Source organism: Vanellus vanellus (assembly GCF_965231255.1).
Source record: "Vanellus vanellus genome assembly, chromosome: 4".
NCBI classification, from domain to species: domain Eukaryota; kingdom Metazoa; phylum Chordata; class Aves; order Charadriiformes; family Charadriidae; genus Vanellus; species Vanellus vanellus.
The window spans coordinates 43,668,400-43,691,036 of NC_138909.1; the positions used below are offsets into that span (position 1 = coordinate 43,668,400).

The following is a 22,637-nucleotide window of genomic DNA, read 5'->3' on the forward strand; positions in this document are numbered from 1 at the left end:
GGGAAAAGGATGGGACTGGGACGGCCCTTCTCAGCAGCAGGACCCCGAGCCCCGCTTCCCGCTGGGATCCCACCCCAGACCTGGTCTATTTCTCCTGGGTTTCACTTTACCCCAACCTGGGGTGAAAGGAGCCACCGAGCAGGTGTGGGTCATGGGCTCCTGCGTGCCCTGTGTGTCCCAGGGGACCCGAGCAAGAAGTGAGACCAGAGTTAATAAATCAGCTCGGGTAATATTTGCAAGGGTTTTCTTAAATTACTCCTTCCCCTGCGTGTGCGTCTGCACAGCTCCTCAGGGACAGCCGTCAGGGACAGCTTGTCTCTGGGAATTGCCTGTCACCTGTGCGGTAACATCCTGAGCGGACACTAATTGCTCACTTAATAGAGCTGGTGGCTCTGGAGGAGAGGACTTCTCCCCTGGCTTGACTTGGGGCTGAGTTTGCTGAGATGGTGGATTCCGCAGAGAGTGCTCGTGTGACAGCCCTGTTCCCCACCCCGATCCCGGGAGCTGGTTGGAAAGCAGCCTCTGGTGGGATGCTCCGCACTGTTGGCATCGCAGGGCCGAGGCTCCCAGCCCACCCTGGTGCAGACACCCCAGAATGGGGCACTGGGCCAGGTCCCTCGCTGGAGAGATGGCCGAAGTAAGAGGGGACAGGCAGCTGGCACGGTGCTAGCTGCAAAGCCCTGGTGCCAATGGCGGGGATCCCCCCCCATCACCTCCATCCCCAAACCCACTGCACCAATTCCTATTGCCAGTTAGGCAAAGGCAGGGAAGAGGGGACTCCAGGGGATGTGATGAGCCAGGCTGGGGACACCTTCCTGCCGTGCTGTGACACACCTCACTGGAGGGGACACACACACACGGGGACAGCAGCATCGGCACAACCAGACCCCGTGCAGCACAGACCCTGGGACAGCACATGGTCGCGGGCTGTCTCCCCAGCGACCCGTCATCCCATATGGGTGGGGAGAAAGGCCCCAGAGGGGGTTGGCAGAGAGATTTAGTGGGAAACCTCCTGGGGACCAGAGCGGCGGGTGACAGCAAGAGCTGCCTTCCAACCCTGTTGCTTCCACACTCCCTCGGTGGTCCCCAGACACTTGGTCTGTGCCTCAGTTTCCCCATGGGGCAGCAGGGACCGCACAGCTCCTGCATCCCGCCGGCAGGAAGGAGCAGCTCTTGGTGCCGGGGCTCTGGGGAGGACCTGGGGTTGGTAATGCCTGTGGAGAGACTGTCCTGCTCACAGTGACCACAGACCCGCAGGGCACCGTCCAGGGCATGTGGCTTCTCCAGGGATAGTTCCTGGCCAGTTAGCAAGCATCTCCGGGTGCCACTGTGTGTCTTCTGGGTACACCATGCCGTGTCCAGGTCTAACCCCATTTCCACTGCTCACTCAGCCAGCATGGCACAAGTCCCATTGCCTGGGACTCATCGCTGTGCCTTGGTCCCAGGCTTGCTGGCTGTTGTCATCTTCACCGGGCTGCCTGGTGCCTCCCAGGAGTGCAGGCACTGCCAGGGCTTTCACCAGGGAACATACGGCTGCGGCTTGGCTTAGCAGAGACTGAGCGTACAGCAGTGTGCTCCCACATGGACTGGTGGGGATGCAGATGGTCCAATGGGCAGTGGGATGGATTGATGGGCACACAGATGGTCCTGTGGGCACAGGAATGGTCCAATGGACACACAGATGGACTGATGGCCACATGGATGGTCTGATGGGCACAGGGATGGTCCAATGGACATATGGATGGACTGATGGGCACATGGATGGTCTAATGGGCAAAGGGATGGTCCAATGAACACACGGATGGAGTGATGGGCACAGGGATGGATGGGTGAGCACATGGATCAGTGGATGATCCATTGGGCACACAGATGGACCAATGGGCACACAGATGATCCAGTGGGAACATGGATGGACTGATGAGCACAGGGATGGACTGATGGTCCTATGGGCATATGGACTGTCAACAGATAGTTCTATGGGCACACAGATGGGCCGATGGGCAGACAGATGGATGGGTAGGCACATGGGTGGACCGATGGGCATGTGAATGGACACATGGATGGACTGGACCGATGGGCATAGGGACAGACTGCTGAGAACTCCCAGTGCTGTGGCTTTGGGTGGCCCTGTCCTGCAGGCTGGGCTTGGTGTGGCCCCCGCTCCCCTCCCGCTCCCCACTGCCGCCCCACACCACCTCGGACAGCCACACTCTCCCCACCCTGCACACCAGCTGCTCCTTCTCGGTCTCCGTCCCGGCTGCCCGCTCTCTGCCTCCTGTCTGCTCCCCGGTGCCCTCGCTCAGTGCGCCCTGGGCTGGAGGGAGGATGGCTGCTGCCTGCTCGCTGGCCCCCTGGCTCAGCGGGGCTTTATTGGCCGCCCACTTCCCATCCCCCCACCGGAGAGTGGACAGGACCTCTGGCTCCAGGAGCCCCACACTGTGTGATGCCTCATGCCCCCAGGGAAACCCACATCCCCAGACCCCTGTAATCTGGAAAACCCGCACCCCAGGACCCCCAAGCGTGGGACCTCATGTCCTGGGCTCCCCCTCACCTGGAACCCAACACCCCCAGGACCCTGGCACCATCTGACTCCCTGGTGATCCCCCCAGGGGACACAGGGGGCCCTGGGCTGTGGGTGCTGCTCCATTCACTCCCCAAAAAGCTCCCATCGGAGTCTGCCCTGCTCCTGCTCACCTCTGCCCACACCTGGCATTCGCAGACCAGTGTCCGCTTAATTCCACCTAAGCGTCTCCAGTGCCCCTGCCACAGCTACCTTCTCTCGCCCAGCTCCAAACAGGGCTGGTCCCCTTGCAGGGTGCCACCAGGACACCCCCAGGCCATGGCATCCTGCAGCGGCATGCGTGGTTCCCTGGGCAGGAGGGTGCTGCCATTTGGCTTTGGCCTCAGGTAGAGGGGTGAGACACCTGCCCGAGGCCAGGTTGGGCTGGATTAGGTTGCACTAGGTTGGATTAGATTTGACCAGAACTGGAAACACACCCAGGAGAAGGAGGGAAGGATGGACAGATGGGTGGGTGGATGGATGTGTGTGTGGAGGGATGATGGACAGAGGGACAGGTAGAGGGAGGGATGGATGGAGGAATGGATGGGTGGATGGATGGAAGGATGGAGGGATGGCTGAGCGCAGGGGTGCTGTGTGGTGCAGGAGATCTTCCTGGCAGAGCCCCAGGACAAGGTTTGCTCCTCCAGCTCCTCATCAGAAAGCAGGTTGAGTCAATTTGGACTAGTTGGGCCAGAGGTGGGTGCAGGCAGCGCTGCTGCAAGGAAGGTTTGGGCCAACCCTGCATGCAGAGAGAGGCACAGGATGGTGGGTGTCCCTGGAGCATCCTCTTGCATGACAGCTCTGCTCTTTGGTGACGGCATGCAGGCACAATCCTGTTTTGAAGGAATTTTTCACTATTTGGCATGATTTGTTCTCTGTTTTGTGCCCTGGTTTGGGCCTGTAACCCGCAGCCTGGGCTCCTGCCTGCAGTGTGGGATCTTGCCTGCTGCTGCAAAGCTGATCTTGAATCACTTGGGGGTTTTCTGCTCTCCAACGGGCAGACGAACACTTGTCTGCACAGGAGCTGTACCCAGTTTGGGAAACCCCCTGGGGATCTCCTGCTGACAGGAGCCATCTCTGGCCATAACTCCCACATCTCCCAGAGAGACTCCCCTCAGTTATCAACCCAGGGCTGCTCTTTGCCTTCAGGCCCGCCTGGAGGTGCCTGCTGCTGTCACCGATAGATAAGGGATGGGGACATTGGGGCAGACTCCAGCGTGATGCTCCCTGGCAGGGACCATCCCTCCCCGCCTGCTCCCTGATGTTATCATATAATGTCATGATATCATGATGGTATCATGAACATCTCTTGATGCCATCATGGGACCTCTCTCCATTATTTTTCAACAGTCTTGGTAGTCTGGAGAGGTCCCAGTTAGCTGGAAGCTGGCAAATGTCATCCCAGTTTTCAAGAAGTGAAAGAAGGAAGACCCTGGTAATTACAGCCTCTCAGTCTTACTTCAGTGCCTGGTAAAACGATGGAGAAGGTTATTCTGGGAGTGATTGAAAACCACTTGAGAGACAACACAATCATTGATCAGATCCAGCATGGGTTCATGAGGAGAAAGTCCTGCTTAACCAACTGTCCTGGTTTGAGGTAAAACAGAACCAATTTTGTTCAGTAACTTCGCTTCTTAGCTGGGCCTCTTCTAACTACTGAAATTAACTGCATATTGTGCAGACAATGTTCACTCTCTCAGAGTGATAAGACCTATGTTTATAATTGATGCCCAGGCATGGTATGCAGAGAGGCTTTTGCTTATACTTATTTCTGTAACAGCCAAGGGCAACCAACTTTGTTATTTGCCCCGTTGGAGGGTCGGAAGCGGAAAAGCATAGTGGGGTCCCACTGGCGGGGAGGAGCGGACAGGACAGGTGACCCAAAACTGACCAACAGGGTATTCCATCCCATCTGCCTCATGCTCAGTATAAAAACTGAGGATCAAAGGGTCAGCTCCTCTTCCTTCAATGGCTGGCGTCTGAGGAGGACTCTGTTCATCTGCCTGTGATCCCAATCCTGAATGCAGATCCGGAATCCAGTTCCTGTCTGTCACTGAGTCCAGCCTGGGACTGCCCCAGTGCCAGCCGGTGTCGTGATTGTCATCTTGGGAGCTTGATACAGTTTTGTATATATTTTTCATTATTTCTTTTTATTTTATTATTATTTCATTAAAGTAGTTTAGTTCCTTCTAAACTCATAAGTCTCTTTTTCCTCCTCTGCCTCTCTCTTTGAAGAGGGGTAGAGGGGAGCATCTGTCGGTCCCATCTCGGGTCCCCCAGGTCCCCAGTAGCCAATTTGGCCTAAACCACGACACCAACTTAATTTCCTTTTATGACAAGACCACCCATCTAGTTGACCAAGGGAAGCCAGTAGATGTCGGGGGTTTGGGATTTTAGCAAAGCTTTTGATACTGTCTCTCACAGTATCCTTCTGGACAAAATGTCCAGCACACAGCTAGGCAAGTCCATAATATGTTGGGTGAGCAATTGGCTGATGGGTCGAGCTCAAAGGGTTATAGTAAATGGGGTCACATCAGGCTGGTGGCCAGGCTGGTGGAACCCTCAGACCAGTGTGGTTCCCCAGGCTCTCTGATGTTTTTATAAATGATCTGGATACAGGAATCGAATGTACATGAAGTAAGTTTGCCGATGATACTAAACTAGGAGGAGCTGTGGACTCTCTCGAGGGTAGAGAGGCCTTACAAAGACATCTGGATCGACTAGAGAGCTGGGCAATCACCAACTGTGCAAAATCTAACAAGAGCAAGTGCCAAATTCTCCACCTGGGACGGGGTAATCCTGGTTATACTACAAACTGGGGGATGAGAGGCTGGAGAGCAGCCCTGTGGAAAATGATCTGGGGGGTTTGGGTTGATGGCAAGTTGAATATGAGTCACCAGTGTGCCCTGGCAGCCAAGAGGGTCAACCATGTCCTGGGGTACCTCAAGCACAGCATAGCTAGCTGGTTGAGGGAGGTGATTGTCCCACTTTGCTCTGCACTGGTGCGGCCCCACCTCGAGTTCTGTGTGCAGTTTTTGGCGCCTCAATAGGACATCAAATTATTAGAATTGAACAGGCTCTCCAGGGAAGTGGTCGCGACACCAAGCCTGGCAGAGTTTGAGGAGCATCTGGATGATCTCTTAAGTCATATGATCGTAGAATATCTCAAGTTGGAAAGGTCCCATCAGGCTCATCAAGTCTAACTCCCTGCTCCTCAACCTGCTCCTTGCAGTGTGATGGGCTCGATGATCCTGATGGATGCCTTCCAACTCGAGATATTCTACGACTCTATGATTCACCGCTTGTGCAACACACAGTTGAGCTGGCTTCCTTCCTCTTCCCCAGCTGTTTCATCTTCCTCTGGCCACTTCTCCAGCATCATTCAGCCTCTTGGTGATGGGTGTTGGTGAACGTCAGTCCTGACTCACCCCCTTTCACAACACTGCAAACCCTGGCTGCATCCTCTCATCTCCTGAGGTCCCAGCACCTCTGAATGGGTGATCATCTCTGATGCCGCTCACAGATTTGGTGGCACTGCATCCCAGGAAAACTTTATAAAAATTTAGGTAGGAAACAAAAGACTCAAGGCATTACAGTCCATGTTCATGTTAGGTAGGAATGATCGAGTCGCGTTGACAGAAAAGCAAAGCGTAGCCCAATAAATTAGATGTTATTATTATGTCAACATGCAGAATCATAGAATATCTAGAGTTAGAAGGGAACCATAAGGATCATTGAGTCCAACTCCCTGCTCCTCGCAAGACTATCTAAAACTAAACTGGGGGGGTGTCTGTGCCCTGGGGAAGGGGAGTGGGGAAGAGTATGGAGGAGGAGGAGGATGAAGGTCTGCCCACTGCGGGGCCACCAGCACAGCCCCAGGGGCCAGACCCGTGCCTGAGGGTGGTGGGGGCAGCTGGGTGGAAATGTGTCTCTGGACTTTTTGGCAATTCCTCCATTTGCTGGTATAATACCATTGCTGCGTGTTGGAAGCTATTTCCAGCGTCTGTGTTAAACACAATGATGGTTTAGGCTGAAATGGGCGGGGGGGGGGGGGGGGGGGGGGGGGGGGGGAGGAAAAACTGAAACTCCAGAAGTCCTGAAATACCACGTCCTGGTGTTTCCGGAGCAAAGCGCAGGCAGCTGCAGGCCCAGGGAGGTCTGTGTCACAGGCGGTGGTGCTGGGTGTCCCACCGCAGCGCCTGGGGTTGGTGCTGGGAGGAGCTGGGTAGCCCCAAGCAGACATCAGACATCAGGCACAGGATAGTGCTTGTTGTGGGCATCCATCCTCACACCCTCCACGTGGCTTCTGCCACTGCCCCTGCACATCACCAATATAATAGTGATGATGAGGGTGATGGTGACGATAACACTAACAACAGCCCTTCTCCTCCTTGATAACAGCGCACTGCCAGCCCCACTTCAAAGGCTGCCAGTTGGTTCAGGAGTTTCCCCAGTGTTTCTACATCTGAGGGTGGGAAACACAAATTACAATTGAGATGTGCTTTGGGACGAAACCTTTCGGGTCAGGGGCTGGGACAGGAGGTGGGCATGGGGTGGGGGTCAGGGAGTCCCCGGTCCAGAGCTGGGACGTGGCCATGTACCCTGCACGGAGGGTTGTCCCCAGATGATGCTGCTTGGGGCGGGGGGACACGTGTGATGCCCTGGCCGGCAGCAGGAACCGGCACCCACAAGCTGTTGCGGGTGCCCAGCTGCCAGGTTCCCTTTCCTGGCACTTTGGGCTGCCCTTGCCGGCGTGTGCTGAGGCTCCAACAGGAAGCAGCAGCTCCTTGTGGTGTGCTGGCCACCGGGATGGCTGCAACGGGGCCGGACCTGTACGAGAGACTGCAGATCCGCTACCCACCCAGCCCCACTCGAGGTAAGCCCTGCTCCGCTGGGATGCTGTGGGCAGGAGCCGGCAGCTGCCAGACACCCTTCCTTCCCCAACCCAGCTCCTCTCCCAGAAGCTCCAGGGTCCCCAGGGGTGGCTTGGACCTGGCTGAGGGCATCTCTGGCTTCTCTCTTGCAGCACCGGCACCCATGACCCCTCCAGCCGCATCCCGCTGGGCGCTGGGCACCGTCCTGGCTGTGGGCATGGGGGTGGTCCTGGTGGCCGCCCTGGCAGCCCTCATCACCCTACGTAAGTGCCGGTGTTGGGGAGTCCCGGCAATGCTTGGTGGGAGCCAAGAGCAAGCAGGAGGCCGTGGGCAGCCCTGGCACCGGGGCTGACCCACTGCCCTGCCCTTCCCAGACGTGCAGGGCCAGGCAGAGCTGCGGGCAGCACGAGCAGAGCTGGCGGCAGTCAGGGACCCTTTGTTGCCTGACCCCAATGGTGAGTGAGATGCTGGGGATGCCCCTGGTACCCCAGTCCCTGTCCCCAGCCCCTGTCCCCAGCCTCTGCCCCCTAGCTCCTACCACCCAGCCCCTGTCCCCCAGCCCATCCCCTAGCTCCTGCCCTACAGCCCCTGTCCCCAGATCCAGCCACCCAGCCCCTGGCCACCCAGCCCCTGTCCCCAGCCTCTGCCCCCTAGCTCCTACCACCCAGCCCCTGTCCCCCAGCCCATCCCCTAGCTCCTGCCCTACAGCCCCTGTCCCCAGATTCAGCCAGCCAGCCCCTGTCCCCAGATCCTGTCCCCCAGATTCTGCCCTCCAGCCCCTGTCCCCAAGGCCCTGTCCCCCAGCCCCTGGCCCCAGCCCCTGCCACCAGCTCCTGCCTGAGGTGGTGGGCACACTGCTGCTGGCTCCTCTCCCTGATCCCGTGGCAGGTCCCCGGAGCTCCAGTGAAAGCCCAACAGCAGCACAGAGGCGGAAGGAGCAGCTCGGTAACATCCTTGGGGGGAGGAGGCGGGGGGGGTCACACCCGTCCCTGGGCCACCCTGGCCCCCCAGCCATGGCAGCTGGCACTCTGGCCCCATGGCTGCTCACTCCCCAGGGCGGTGGCTGCAGGGGCTGTCCCTGGGCTGGCGGTACCACCAAGGGAAGATCTACTACTTCTCGGGGGAGCAGAAGGCCTGGGGGGAGGCGGAGGCCACCTGCCGCTTCACCCACTCCCACCTCGCCTCCATCACCAGCCCCGAGGAGCAGGTGGGTGCATGGGGCTGCAGCGCCCATTGCCACCCTCTCCCACCTGCCAAGTCCCACTGCTGCCTGCTCCTGTGCATCCTCCTGCCTGTGCATCCTCCTGCCTGCACATCCTCCTGCCCACGAACCCTTCTGCCCACACATCCTCCTGCCCATACATCCTCCTGCCTGTACATCCTCCTGCCCACGCGTCCTCCTGCCCATGGATCCTCCTGCCCACAAACCCTTCTGCCCACACATCCTCCTGCCTGTGCCCCCTCCTGCCCATGCCCTCTCCTACCTGTGCCCCCTGCCCATGCCCATGCCCTGTCCCCCAGGACTACCTGGCACGGGAGGCAAGGGGAGGATCCTACTGGATTGGGCTGACAGCCATGGGCCCCAAGGGCTCCTGGCGCTGGGTGGACGGAACATCCTACTCCCAGGCTCAGAGGTGAGCAGGGCTTGGGGCGGGGGGGGACCGGTACCCCTGATACCTCCCTGCTGACCCCGCTCTGCCCTGGCAGTTTCTGGGCGCCGGGGCAGCCGGACAGCACAGACCATGGGCGGTGGGGCCAGGAGGGCTGTGCCCAGATCCACCCCGTGCGCAACGGCCTCTGGAACGACCACAACTGCAACTTCACCTTTGCCTGGATCTGCAAGAGGGACCTCAACATGCCCTGACACCCCACTACCGGACCCGCTGCCGGCACGCTGCCAGCCCCGCTGCCAGCCTGCTCGCCCCACACAGCGTGCCAGATGAGCCCCCCGGGGACCTCTGCTCCTCCCTGAAGCAGGGTGGCTCCCGTGCCACCATGCTGCCACTACCGCTGCCGACGTGCCAGACCCCAGGTGCCATCCAGGTGCTGTCCCCCGCACTGAGACCCCTGATTAAACTGCTCCTGCTGCACCTCCCCGGCTACCTCTTGCCCTCCCCGCCGAGGGGGGGAGTTGGCTCCATTGCCCCCACAGCTCCTCGGCACACAGCGAGGTCCCCCACAGCCCCTCTGCCCTGCCCTGCCTGCCTTGGGGACCTTTGCTGGCATCAACCACAGTGCCACTCCTCTCATGTCATGGGGGTCCCACAAGTGCCATGGGAGGGACGGATCTGTCCCCTCGCCCTTGCGATTGTGGTGGGAGGGGGTAGCGGGACCCTTCTGCGCCTGCAGCTCCCACCAGTGTGCCTGGCCAGATCCCACCCAGCATCACGGCCAGAGAGACCGACCGCGGCCGAAGCCCGGCACCGCTGATGCCCAGCACTGCTCCCCCGGTGCTTCAGCTTTACCGGTGTGGTTACAGGGAAAGTGTTTTGGGGTCTGCCCCCTCCGGGCAGCCCATCTGCAGGGTCAGGCAGCACCCAGCACGTCCCCGGCACGCCGGCGGTGGTGGGAGAGCCAGGCACGTGGGCCCCTGGCTCTCTGGCTCTCCCGGCACCCAGAGGCTGCCGGGACAGGGCTCTGCTCACCGCTGCACCATGCAGAGCCAGGCGGGTGGGTGCCAGCTCCTGCCACCTCCCAGGTTGTCACACGTGTCCCCACCGCCCAGAGTGGCATCGGCTGGGGACAACCAAACCCCTGTGCCAGGTGCACAGCCACGTCCTGCCCCGCTGCCTGTTTATTAAATCCTCCACCCCAGTAAGCCAGATGCACCAGGGCCGGTTGCACCCCCCTGGCTGTCCTGTTCCCCCCAGGATCCCTCCTGTCCTGAGGTGACAGACCCCCATCTCTGGCCATACTGTCCCACAGCAGAGGCACCTGCGCTGCCTACGGCTGCTGCTCCCCCACCAAGGACCCCACCAGGCAGACGGGGAAGAAGACCAGCCTGGCTAAATAGAGAGCTTTGGCTGGACCTCAGGAAAAAAAGGAAAGCTTACATTCTCTGGAAAAGGGGGTTGGCAACTTATGAGGACTATCAAGATATAACCAAGCTATGTAGGGGGAAAATTAGAAGGGCCAAAGCTCAATCAGAACTCAGCTTGGCCACTGCAGTTAAAGACAATAAGAAGAGATTATTTCAGTATATCAATAGAAAAAGGAAGACTAGGGAAAATGTAGGCCCACTGATGAATGAGATGGGTGCCCTAGTGGTGGAAGACACAGAGAAGGCAGAGTTACTGAATGCCTTCTTTTCTTCAGTCTTCACTGCTAAAGCTGTCCCTCACGAATCCCATACTCTGGAGGTAAGGGGGAAGGTCTGGAGAGAGGAAGATTTTCTCCCAGTTGAGGAGGACCGGGTCAGAGACCACTTGGCCAAGCTGGACATTCATAAGTCCATGGGCCCTGACGGGATGCACCCGCGAATGCTGAGAGAGGTGGCAGATGGTATTGCTAGACCACTCTCCATCATCTTTGAAAGGTCATGGAGAACAGGAGAGGTGCCTGAGGACTGGAGGAAGGCTGACATCACTCTGATCTTCAAAAAAGGCAAGAAGGAGGACCCAGGGAACTACAGACTGGTTAGTCTCACCTCTGTCCCTGGGAAGGTAATGGAGCGACTCATTCTGGATGTCATCTCCAAACACGTTGAGGAACAGGAAGTTATTGGAAGTGGTCAACATGGATTTACCAAGGGTAAATCATGCTTGACCAATCTGATAGCTTTCTATGATGTTATAACTGGTTGGCTGGATGAGGGGAGAGTTGTCTACCTTGACTTTAGCAAGGCTTTTGACACTGTCTCCCATAACATCCTCATTAGGAAGCTGAGGAAGTATGGGCTAGATGAGGTGACAGTGAGGTGGATTGAGAGCTGGCTGTGTGACAGAACTCAGAGGGTTGTGATCAGCAGCACAGAGGCTAGTTGGAGGCCTGTAACCAGTGGTGTCCGCCAGGGGTCAATACTCGGTCCAATTTTGTTTAATATATTCATTAATGACCTGGATGAGGGGACAGAGTGTATCCTCAGCAAGTTTGCTGATGATACCAAACTGGGAGGGGTGGCTGACACCCCAGAGGGCCGTGCTGCCATCCAGCGTGACCTGGACAGGCTGGACAGCTGGGCAGAGAAGAACCTAATGAGGTTCAACAAGAGCAAGTGCAAGGTCCTGCACCTGGGGAGGAAGAATGCAAAGCACCAGTATAGGTTAGGGGTGGACCTGCTGGGAAGTAGTTCTGAGGAGAAGGATCTGGGGGTCCTGGTAGACAGTAAATTTTCCATGAGCAAGCAATATGCCCGTGTTGCCAAAAAGGCCAATGGAATCCTGGACTGCATAGGGAAGAGTGGGGCCAGTAGGTCGAGGGAGGTCATTCTCCCCCTCTACTCTGCACTGGTGAGGCCACAACTGGAATACTGTGTCCAGTTTTGGGCTCCCCAGTTCAAGAGGGACAGGGAACTGCTGGAGTGAGTCCAGCGAAGGGCAACTAAGATGATTAAGGGCTTGGAGCATCTCCCTTATGAGGAAAGGCTGAGAGAGCTGGGACTCTTTAGCCTGGAGAAGAGAAGGCTGAGGGGAGACCTTATTATTGCGTACAAGTACCTACAGGGTGGGTTGAAGGAGGATGGAGCCAGGCTCTTTTCAGTCATTCCCAGTGACAGGACAAAGGGCAATGGGCACAAGCTGGAACATAGGAAATTCCGTTCAAATACACGGAAAAACTTCTGTACGGTGAGGGTGACAGAGCACTGGCACAGGCTGCCCAGGGAGGTTGTGGAGTCCCCTTCTCTGGAGATTTTCAAGACCCGCCTGGATGCAGTCCTGAGTAATGTGCTCTGGGCAATCCTGCTTTGGCAGGGGAGTTGGACTAGATGATCTCTAGAGGTCCCTTCCAACTCTGAAACTCCATGATTCCATGACCCCCCTTGCCTGTCCCAAAGCACCCAGATGGGGAAACCCAAACTCAGGGTCCCTCACACGGAAGAGATGGAGACCCCCAGCACCCATTCATCCTTCGGACTGGCAGGTGAGAGGTTTGCAGAACCCCCCAGGGAAGAACCAGCTCTTTCTTAACATCCATTTATGGCCCCGTGGAGCCACCACCCACACTCCTGTGCACATGAAGTGATGCAGGAACGTGGTGCCGTCCCAGCTCTGGACGGATTTTTATGGGGATGGCTAATAGCACTCCCCATCCTTCCCATAGCGGCATCAGAGGGATAAACGGATTAAAAACCTGCTCTTTGCTGGCTTGTTGCTCTTTATTCCTGAGCCACTTTTCCTGTCCATCCCACTGGGGCTTGGCGACCATCTTGGATCCCTCTGTTGTCTCTCCCCCTGAAATATCTGGGGGTGCCGGGCGGGGATGCCGGCTGCAGCTCAGCGGGATGCTTTGATGCCCATCTCCCGGTCCACCGCCTGGAGGAAATGTTCGTTGAGGAAAAGCATCTGCCCATGGGGCAGGAGACGATCCAGGAGGACATCAGCGGCCTCGGGTCGGAGCAGGACGTCGGCGCCGGAGCCGAGGAGGCGCAGGGAGGTGAGCAGGCGGGGGGCCAGGCGGCGCAGGGTGATTTCAGCTAGTGATAGATTCTCTTGGGGGTCACAAACCAAGGCGAAGGCGAGGGCCACGACTGATAGCCAGGCTACCGTCACCCGTTCGGGGAAGGGGTCTCCGGGGGGCAGCTGGAAAAGCCCCCCTGGGGCGTCTTGCAGCGATATCGGCTCGTCGGGCAGCTGGGGGAGTTGGGGGGAGGATGGGCGCCCCGAGGATGACTGAAGCAGCCGGCACTGGGAGGCCACTTGCCTGAGAGAGAAGGGGGGATCCTCACATTAACACCCCACCATCCAGGAACAGGGTGACCCCCTCTGTTGGGGGGCCAGGGCTCGGTGGGACCCCCAGGGCCATGCAGGGGGTCCTGTCGAGCCCTTTCCCCTCAAAAGGAGGCTGTCACAGCTTTAGGCATCCCACCACTGAGCCTAGAGCCCCCCACAAAAAGGGGGTCCCATGAAGAGGGGGTGCCACCGCCCTGGGGGTCCTGCAAAGCCCGGGAGGCCCCTAAAAGGGAGGGATATCATGGCCCCAGGGGTCCCAATGAGCCTGGGACTGTCAGAGGGGCAGGTGCCACAACTCTGAGGGTCCCGGGGCGGGGTGGCGGTGCTTATGGTCCCGGGGGTCCCACCGAGCCCAGCACCCCCAGGAAGGGGGGTCCCATGGAGGGGGGTGTCCCGGCCCCGGGGGTCCCGCCGAGCCCCGCCCGCCCGGGGGAAGTGGTGGTGGGGGGGGGTGTCCCGGGTACCTGGCCACGGCCAGCAGCTGCTCCTTGCGGCGGAGGCGCTGCCGGGGGGGTCCGCCGGGGCCGGGAGTGGTGGTGGTCTCGGATGGGGTCCCGAAGGCGCGCGCGTACAGCACGCGGCAGGGGGCGGGGCGCGGGGGGTCCGGCCCGCCCAGCGCCAGCAGCACGAACGCCCGCACCATGGCAACGCCGCCGCGACCCCGGCCCGCCGCCCGTCACGTGGGGGCAGGCCGACTCCGCCCCCCCTCCGCGCCTCCGCCGGTTGCCATTGGTCAGCGAGCGTGCCGGCTGCTCGGATTGGGGCAGCGCGCAAGAGGGTAGCTGCTGGCCGATGCGGAAGGCGGCGGCGATTGGCGGGTGCAGAGAGGGAGGAAGCCTGGCGCCCACCCGCTGCACGGGACAGCGCCGGGTCGTGATTGGCCAAGGTGACGCAAGCGGCACGCTGATTGGCGGATAAGGGGCTGGTGGGCGGGGTAGGAAGGGGAGGTGGAAGACGGGCTGAGAGGAGTGGCAGGGCTGGGGGGACAGCAGGGCCAGTACGAAGGGTGCGACAGCCGTGGTGCAGGGTGCATCCCCTCCCCCAGGCAGTGCTGCCCCGGCTGCGGGACCCCCTAGTCACCCCTCCAGCCCCATGCGTGGCCCTGGGGGTCCCAGCCATGACCTGGTGCCCCTGCCCCGTGTCCCCAGAGCTGCTGGCACCCCTGTGGCCCTGTAGGGAGCAGGGGGCAGAGGCTCTCCCATTCCCCACCGTGCTGCCTCTGCTCAGGGTCCGGGCCAGTATTAGATGGGTCAACATTTGTCCCAGGCCCACAGTTAACCCATCACCCCAACCTCACCCCTGCAAACAGCTCTCCCTCGCTCCCAGCCCCCACGGCGCCCACCCACCCCTGCTTTGCATCGCAGTCAGACCAGGGCCACAGTTCTCCCTCCTGAAGGGGTTATTAACCAGGAGTGTAAAAAACAAAACAAAACATAAAAACAAAACCGAACAAGACACACGAGTACAGTCCAACAGCTCCCAGCTGAGGCCACACTTCCCCTCCCCACCCCAGCTCACAGCACTTCGTCAGCAGGTGGTGGTTGGCAGGCAAGTGCTCGTCCCTGTGCCATGGCCTCCCCCTGGTGCCACAGCCCAACCACTGCCCAGCTCTGGGGTCAGGGTGAAGCCCTCCCACCAATCCCCCAGAGTTAACCACAGCTGGATTCGAGGAGGAGAACAAACTACTTTAAATAAGATGGGGGTGGGGGGGTAAAAAAACCCCAAACAAACCCAGGCCGATGCAGTCAGTGACTGCACAGACAGGGTACCCACCCCCAGGCAGCTGCCCCCCCACCCCCAGCCCTGCAAGCAGAGAAGAGCCAGGGCCCTACAGCACCCCCCAGCTGCAAAGGAGGTTTAAGTGCTTTTCCTGCAACAATTCTGCTAATTAAGCCCCAGCCCAGGCTCCTGCCCCAGACATGGTCTCCCAGCTCCATGATGCCCAGCCTTCCCCTAGGTCTCAGGGGGGATGCGCTGCAGCCTGGTGGTTTTCCCAGGGCTGGCACAGCCCCCCTGGCCCAGGGCTCAAGGGGAAAGGGGGGATCACTGGCATGGGGGGCTGCCCCACAGCCTGCCAGGGAGGGGAGAGCTGGGGGCAGCAGCCTGCACCCACCACAGGTCTCCCCTCCCTGCCCAGAGCTGCAGAGGAAGGTTGAACATGGCAGTGACTTACAACCTGGGCTGGATGGAGCAGCCCCCCCGCCTCTGGCTACAGCCACCAGCCACGATTTAGGAAAAAAACTAAACCCATTTTACCCTTTTTCAGAGTAAATAGGGGTAAAACCACAACCATGCCACCCCGCTGCTGAGGTCAGTGATGCTGTGCAGGGCACCCAGCAGAGGAGTGCTGGGGGCAGCAAGGTTTTGGGCTGGGAAGTGTTGCCTGATGGTAAGCCAAAGGGGGGGAAGCTGCAGGGGTTTCAGAGCCATCAGAAGTTCTTGAGGCGACTGTAGAGCTCCTGCTTGCTGCGCTCACCCGCCCAGGTGCGGCTCTTCAGGCGGAACTTGCGCAGGTCCTCCTTGAAGTCCTCATGGTGCATAGGGCGATAGTCCTGGGGCTCACAGTGTGTCTGGGCACCCATGGCCCCATCAGCACCCACAGCGCAGCCCCCAGTCCCTACCCACAGGAAAACACAGCATCCCAGGACCCTCAGCACAGTCCCCTGCCCCTCGAGGTACCATCCTCATGGAGAATGCTCAGAGCCAGACCCCTCCTCCCTCAGCACAGCAGGGTTTGGGAAAGGGAGAGGGTGTTTCCCCCCAGCCCTCCCCTTCTGCCAGGGACTCCCTCCCACACAGGGGGCAAAGGTGGGGGGGACTCACCTGGTACTGGGGGAAGAACTCCCGGTACCCCCCCTTCAAGACATAGAGCTCAGGGTAGTGGAGGTGTGGGTACTCATTACAGGCTCGGTCCTTTTCCCTGACGAACCGGCACCTGCAGGACAGGGGCAGGCAATGGGAAGGGGCTACAGCAGGGATTGCCACTGAGCCAGGATCTGGCCATGCGCTGGCGGGGGGGTGGGGAAGATGTCCAACAGACCCCAGCATCCACCCCCACCCCACCAACTCACATCCTGGGACCCCTCTCAGAGGAGAACTCGCAGTGGAAGATGACGATCACCCTCTTGCTGGCATCGAAGGGCACAATTGGCTTTTTCAGCAGGAACTCCTCCACATCCTGCTCCATTGGCAGGTTCACAGCACCCTAGGGAAGGAGAGGAAGCACCTTTAACCTCCCCCCCCCCCGTCCGGTTCCATGGGGGGGGTGGGGGTGGGTCAGTACACTGTTCCCAGCCTCCTCCATCACCCCATCTACTGGGGCACCATCACCCTTCCTCCTGCCAAGGCTCAGCCCCTTTAGGATTTGATGGCTTTGAGCTTCCCCCACCCCACAGGAGTCCCCCACCCTCTTGCCAGCCCCCAGGGGTACAGCGGCAGTTCTGACCTTGATGTGACCTCCCTCGTACTCGTAGGGGTACCTGCAGTCCACGATCACACAGCTCTCGATGAGGCTGCTGAACTGCCCTGTCAGCACCGCCACCATCTGCAGGGGAAGCCTGTCACCAAGGGGAGGGCCACAGGGTGGGGGGCAGGCAGTCTGCCCCACTGGGGGGGTCAGGGAGAGGCTGCTGCTCCCTTACCATTTCGGGGGAAATATACTTCAGGTCCTGGTGCTTCCCTTCCACTGTCTGCAGGAGGTAAGCCTGTAGGAGAGGGGGTGTGCTGCATCAAGATCCACCCCAGGGAGACCTCCCAGGGCAGAGGCTGTCACCTGCTCCCCCCGACCTTGAGGTCTGCTCCCTTGAGTGCACCATGGCATGGTGCTGGCACTAGAGCACTACAGGCTGCTACATGTGCTACAGGGTCTGCAGGCTGGAAAGTCACAGCCTCAAGTTCCCTTGTCCCCAGGCAAAGGCCACCACAGCTGGGTTCAGGCTCTTCCACTGGTGCAGGGCTCTGCTGACAGCTCCTCTGCTTCAGAGGGAAGGGACCAGGACCCCCAGGCCTCCAGCATCCCCATAGCTCTACCTTGGAGAAGTCCCCGATGAGCTCTTGGTGATCGTTGGCCAGCAGGTTCTCAATCTCCTCATGGGAGAAGGACCTGGAGCGCAGCAACCATGCTTTCTGCAGAGACACAAACCAGAGACACCCCCTTGACATTAGTGAGGGCTCCAGCAGAGCTGGGGCATAGAGCAGTTCCACCAGGGACAGACTGGATCACAACAAGGACACCTCACCCCGAGGCTTCCCCATCACCCACCGGCTCCACTGCTGCCTCCTCGCTGGGGGTACCAGCCACGCTCCGCCGTCGCTTCGTCTTGACAGGGGTGTCCCTGTCCTGTGGACGGTCTATCCGCTTCAGGATGGGCCTGATGACACTGCTGGGCATCGAGGGCGAGCGGAAGAGCTGCCGGCACTTGCTGCGCTTCATGGGGCGCTGTGTGGGGAGAGCTCATGTTGCTGCCTGGTGGTCTGGCATCCCCCTGCATCCCTCCCAGCTCCCACCAGCACTGTGAGGACAGGGGGACAAGGGTCCCGCTCCAGTGGCCACACACCGCTCAGGATGAGCCCAAAGCCCCCAGGCTGGGCTGCTCAGCAACCAGCCCCTTCATGAGGGATCCTCACCCCCAGATCTCTCTATCCACCACCCCAGCCCCACAAGGCTCCCACATACCGGCTCTGCCTCCTCCTTCCTCACCAGCGGCGCGGTCAGCAGGTTCTCCATTCCCTGTGGCACGTCAGCATCACTCTGCCAGAGCAGCAGCCAGGAGGTCCACAGGGAGAGGTAGAGAGGAGCACGAAGGGGCTGAGTCCCACTGGCAGCTTCCCAACCTCCCCTGAGGAGGAGATGGACCCCATGCCCAGGGTCCATCCAACCCTGGAGGTGTAGAAGCCCTCCCTACCTTCATCTCCTCCTCATCCAGGATCTCCATGAAGCCATCATCTTCATCCTCAGACATGGAGGAGGTCAAGGAGCACCGGCGCAGTATGATGGGGCTATCTCCCTCGGGGACATTTTCCTTCTCAGGGGTGTCGCACTGGGGAGAACACGGCCCACAGCTCAGGAGTGGAGCCAGCCCTATACCAGCCCCATTTGGAGACAGAATGTCACCACACACACCCCTCCCCAGGGTGCGACTACCCCAGCCCCTTCAGCTCCCACATCCATGGGTCTTCAGGGCAAATGTGGAAGTTGGAACAGCAGGTCCCAGCTCAGCAGCCCCTGCAGCAGGAGCACCCATCCCCACTGCCGCCCTCGAAGCCCCCTAAGCCCCTCTCACCAGCAGGCCGGGAGCAGAGACAGGTCTCTGGATGAAGCGGTCCCTCCTCACAGCCCCATCACCAGTGGGCAGCCGACTGCGCTGACCTGGCCTCTGCGGCTTCTTGAAGACAAACCCCTCCTGCGGCAGGGGAGCACAGCATTAGCATCCTCTTGCCCCTTCCCCAGCTCTGCCCCGCCCCCCCCCCCCCCCCCCCCCCAGCTTCACTGCCCCCCCCTCACCTTGTCCTCTGGCTCCCTACGGCCCCTCTGCTCACCAGCCCTGTGGCCATTGAAGTCCCGGGAGTGGGATATGTTCTTCAGGACCGGGCTGGCCCCCAGGAGCTCCGGCTGCAGGGTAGGGAGCAGGATGAGAGGTGCTGCACAGCCCTTGACCTCCCCAGCTCCATCCTCCTCCTCTCAGCTCAGCCAGGGGCACAGCAGGATCCGGCCTCCCTCCGCTGAGCCCCACAGAGCCCTTGGAACTTACCGACAGCGAGTGGATCCTCCGGATAAGAAACTTATTGCTGCGAGAAGCAGGGAAAGGAAAGGATTGAATGAGAAAGGGTGCCCTGGACCAGCAGTGTCCCACAGAGGCTGGTATGTTGTCCCCTGTGCCCCCCTCCCATCCCCCCAGTAGGGTGAGACATCCCCAGAGCTGTCACAGCTCCCAGAGTACCCTGGGGAAGCAACGCCTGCAAGCACAAAGCACTACTGGTGGCCTGATCCAGACCCTGGGAAGGTCACAAGGACAGCCTGGCTTTTGGATCTGGGCATGGGAACAGCCTGTCTTTTGGGTCTCACTGTAGGGACAGAGTCCCTTCACTTACTCTTTAAGAACTCTCCCCGACTCCAGGATCGCTTTCTCAAAGCTGCATGGAGAGAAAAGCCAGGGTTAGGGGAAATCGAGCCCTGTGCCCCAGCCCAGGAGCCCTGGGGATGGGCTGCCCCAGCCTTTATAGTGCCCCAAACCCACGCAGGGGCCAGCAGCCTCCCAGGGGAGAGCAGCCAAGCGGCTGGGACTTTCAACTCCACAAAGGGTTAAAGCCCCATCTGGACACCGCGGTTTTCAAGCCGGGGACCCCAATCCGAGGCTGGGGGGAGGTAGGAGGAGGCAGCACGCCAGGGTGGTCTGGGGTGCCCCAATGACCTCACTCCACACCCAGACAAAGCCGGCGGCAGCAGCGCCCGCTCTCCACCTGTATGTAAATCCGCACGCGGCAGGGATGCTGGCCGGCAGCCATATGGCCATGCCGGCAGCACGCCATGGTAGGACGGGAACCGGCACGTCCCCCACAGCTGAACACATCCAGCCCCACAGCTGCCCAGGCCCCACCATCTGCCCCCAGTTACTCATTCACCCAGCACATCTGCCAGGGCCAGGCTCTGCCAACGGCCAGGCAAAGCCACCAGCATAGTACTGGCATGGGGGGACCTCAAGTGCACCCCTCCAGCAGGGGGAAGCAGGCAGCAGGCACAGCAGGCAGAGCCCCTCACCCCTGCACGGGGCAGCTCTCAGCTGAACCCTGCACCCCCATCCCATGGGGCCAGTGCAACAGCACCCCAAGGCTCCCCAGGAAGGTGTGTGTGGGGTGTTAGGAGCCCGGGGGGCTGCTCAGCACCCTTACCCTGCTGCATGGCAAGGCAGCGAGCCAGCAGCCAGCCGTCCCTGCCAGCACAGCCCGGAAGAGGATTTGGCCCATCCGCAGCAAGGCAGCACCACGCGGGCTTCCTGCCTGCACCCACTGCCAAAACCCTGCCTGCAGCGGGGCTGTGCCAAGCACCAGCACTGGTGTCCCCACTCTCCCCAGTGCAGGGTGGTTTCTCCCCCCCCCCAAACCAGTAAATAACGGAGGGGGGGGGGGGGGGGGGGGAGCACAGCTGGAGGCGCAGCAGGAGGCAGGGGAGGGCAAGAGGGGAGCCCCGGCAGGGACAGGGCACTCACACTTCCTCCAGCGCTGCAGGGTCCTCCTGCGTGGGGGATTCCAACCCCACTCCTGTGGGAACAAGGGGCAGGGGTAGCACCAGGGGGAGGGAAAGAATCGGGCTCCACTGGGGACCAAGCCATGCCCTGCCCCGGGACCCGCTCCAGCACAGCACTGGCACTGCTCCTGCGGGGCCCTTCGCAGGATGCAGCTGGGCAGAGGAGCCCCCCACATCCCAGCTGTATCTCCCCACTGCTCCAGGCAATGCTGGGGAGGGGGCCACAGCCGGTGGTATCTGCTGTGTGCTCACACACACAATGCCCTCACCCAGCCCCCCAGTGTGGCAAGGGGGATAGCATTGACCCTGTGAGCACCCAGCCCAGCCAGGATGTCCCACATCACCTCGACCAGGGACCCCACTGAGGTGGTCCATGGCCAACCCCCCAAGGGAGCGGGGCTGGGAGCTCTTGCCCATCGTCCCCCACAAGGAAGGGGCCGCAGTCGGAAGCGCTGGGGAGGAAGTCCCAATTTGAAGCAGGTGCGGGCCGAGCTCCCAGCAGGAGTGACTTAGAGCCGGGAGCAGAATAGGGTCCAGCTCCCACGTGCACCCCAAGAAGCCCCCAGCCTCAAACCCCCTCCTTGCGTCCCCAGCTGCTCGGCCAGGCACCCTCCCCACATGCAGGGACCCCCTGCCCCCACACCCTCTATCCCACTGCTAGGAGAGCCCCTCCATGCCACAGCTCCCTCTGCACGGCCTCAGCCCCGAGTGGAGGGGGTCGGGGGGTGGGGGGCACAGCAGCGCCCATCACTCACCCGCGTCTGAGGACTCGGAGGAGACGGAGTCCCGGGAGGAGTCTGAGGCCACCGACTCTTGGGACAGGCTGGACCACTGGCTCTGGAAGGACAGCGCCGCGACCCTCCTCTTTGGGGTGTCCCAGTGGCTGCAGGCAGGGCGGGGGGAGGGGGAAGGGGGGGGGGGGTCAGCCCGGGGCGGAGGGGAGCCCCGCGTGGGACACCCCCGCATACCCACACCGCCACCCTCCATCCCACCCCACCCCACCCCAACCCCCCGGGCCCCCGCTCACCTGCCCAACCCCGCCAGGTTGTCCATGTCCTGCGCCAACGTGGTGACCGGCGACATGCTCGCCCGACCCGCCGCCAACCTGGGCAGCCCACGGCGGCCGGGGCCACCCCGCGCCGCCATGCGGATGCAGTAAAACAAGTTTTAAAACAATTAAAATAGATATATAGAGATGTATAAATTCCCGCCGGGCGGCGCCGCGCACCGCTGCCGTGTGCGGTTGGGGGGGGCCGGTACGGCGCGCGCCCGCTGCCGCCCCTATTTATATTCGAAAAATAACAGGGGAGCGGCGTGGCGGGAGCCAATGGGGAGGCCCCAGCCGGGCTCGCGGGACGGGGCCACGCCCCCCCCCGAGAGGGCGGGGGGGGGGGCGCGGGAGGGGCCACGGCCCGGAGTGGGGCGGGGGGGATCATGGCTTGAGGGGGCACGAGGGGACACGGCCCAAACTGGGGACAAGGCGGGGGGCTGGGGGCACAGCTGGGGGGGGGGGGGCATGGCTGGGGGACACGGGCCGAAGCGGATGAGGGGTGCAGCCGGGGTGGGGGGACGTGGCTGGGGAGCACGGGGGGGGCCCGGCCCCAAGTGGGGGCAAAGCACTGAGGGGACATGGCGGGGGGTGGTGGCTGGGGGACACGGCCCAAAGTGGGGACAGGACACGGCGGGATGGGGGTGTGGGGGGCATGGCCAGTGTGGTACATGGGGGAGGTACAGCCGGGGGGGGCACGGGAGGTGGGGGCATGGGGGGGCAGAGGGACATGGCTGGGGGACATGGAGGGGTGCGTGGCTGGAAGGTGTATGGTTGATGGGACAGGGAAGGGGACAAGGCTGGGGGGGACACAGAGGGCTGCATGACTTGGGGGGGGGGGAACATGGAGGGCTGCATGGCTGGAGTGGGGGGGGTGGATGGATGCATGGTAGGGGGGACATGGCTTGTGGGGACATGGAGGGCTGTGTGGCTGGGGGGGGCATGAGGGGGCACCATGACTGGTAGGGGACGTGGAGAGATGCATTGCTGGGTCTGGTTTGGGGGTGGGGGGTAGGGGCTGCAT

At 60.9% G+C, this 22,637-nt stretch overlaps 3 protein-coding genes across 3 annotated transcripts; 1 reads left to right on the forward strand and 2 right to left on the reverse strand.

The window, feature by feature from the left end:
* Nucleotides 1-7,264: 7,264 nt before the first annotated feature.
* On the forward strand, nucleotides 7,265-10,321 carry LOC309671780 (uncharacterized protein; the record flags this gene model as incomplete). Its single annotated transcript, XM_082483076.1, has 7 exons — nucleotides 7,265-7,436; nucleotides 7,587-7,697; nucleotides 7,809-7,889; nucleotides 8,956-9,068; nucleotides 9,142-9,564; nucleotides 10,053-10,104; nucleotides 10,305-10,321. Exons 1-7 carry the CDS (start codon nucleotides 7,370-7,372, stop codon nucleotides 10,319-10,321), a joined length of 864 nt encoding a protein of 287 aa, XP_082339202.1. The 5' UTR covers nucleotides 7,265-7,369.
* A 2,418-nt stretch (nucleotides 10,322-12,739) lies between these two features.
* AP5S1 (adaptor related protein complex 5 subunit sigma 1) lies at nucleotides 12,740-13,968 on the reverse strand. Its single transcript, XM_082482323.1, has 2 exons — nucleotides 13,787-13,968; nucleotides 12,740-13,293 (listed from the first exon to the last, which is right to left on the reverse strand). Exons 1-2 carry the CDS (start codon nucleotides 13,963-13,965, stop codon nucleotides 12,867-12,869), a joined length of 606 nt encoding a protein of 201 aa, XP_082338449.1. The 5' UTR covers nucleotides 13,966-13,968; the 3' UTR covers nucleotides 12,740-12,866.
* Nucleotides 13,969-14,704: 736 nt separating this feature from the next.
* Nucleotides 14,705-21,711, reverse strand: CDC25B (cell division cycle 25B; the record flags this gene model as incomplete). Its single annotated transcript, XM_082483077.1, has 16 exons — nucleotides 14,705-15,892; nucleotides 16,146-16,257; nucleotides 16,394-16,527; nucleotides 16,768-16,866; nucleotides 16,964-17,026; nucleotides 17,352-17,447; nucleotides 17,584-17,760; nucleotides 17,998-18,072; nucleotides 18,227-18,361; nucleotides 18,605-18,724; nucleotides 18,826-18,933; nucleotides 19,073-19,109; nucleotides 19,413-19,454; nucleotides 20,528-20,579; nucleotides 21,321-21,448; nucleotides 21,593-21,711. The coding sequence occupies 16 exons, from the start codon at nucleotides 21,709-21,711 to the stop codon at nucleotides 15,752-15,754; spliced, it is 1,638 nt and encodes a 545-aa protein (XP_082339203.1). The 3' UTR covers nucleotides 14,705-15,751.
* Between the last annotated feature and the right edge of the window lie 926 nt (nucleotides 21,712-22,637).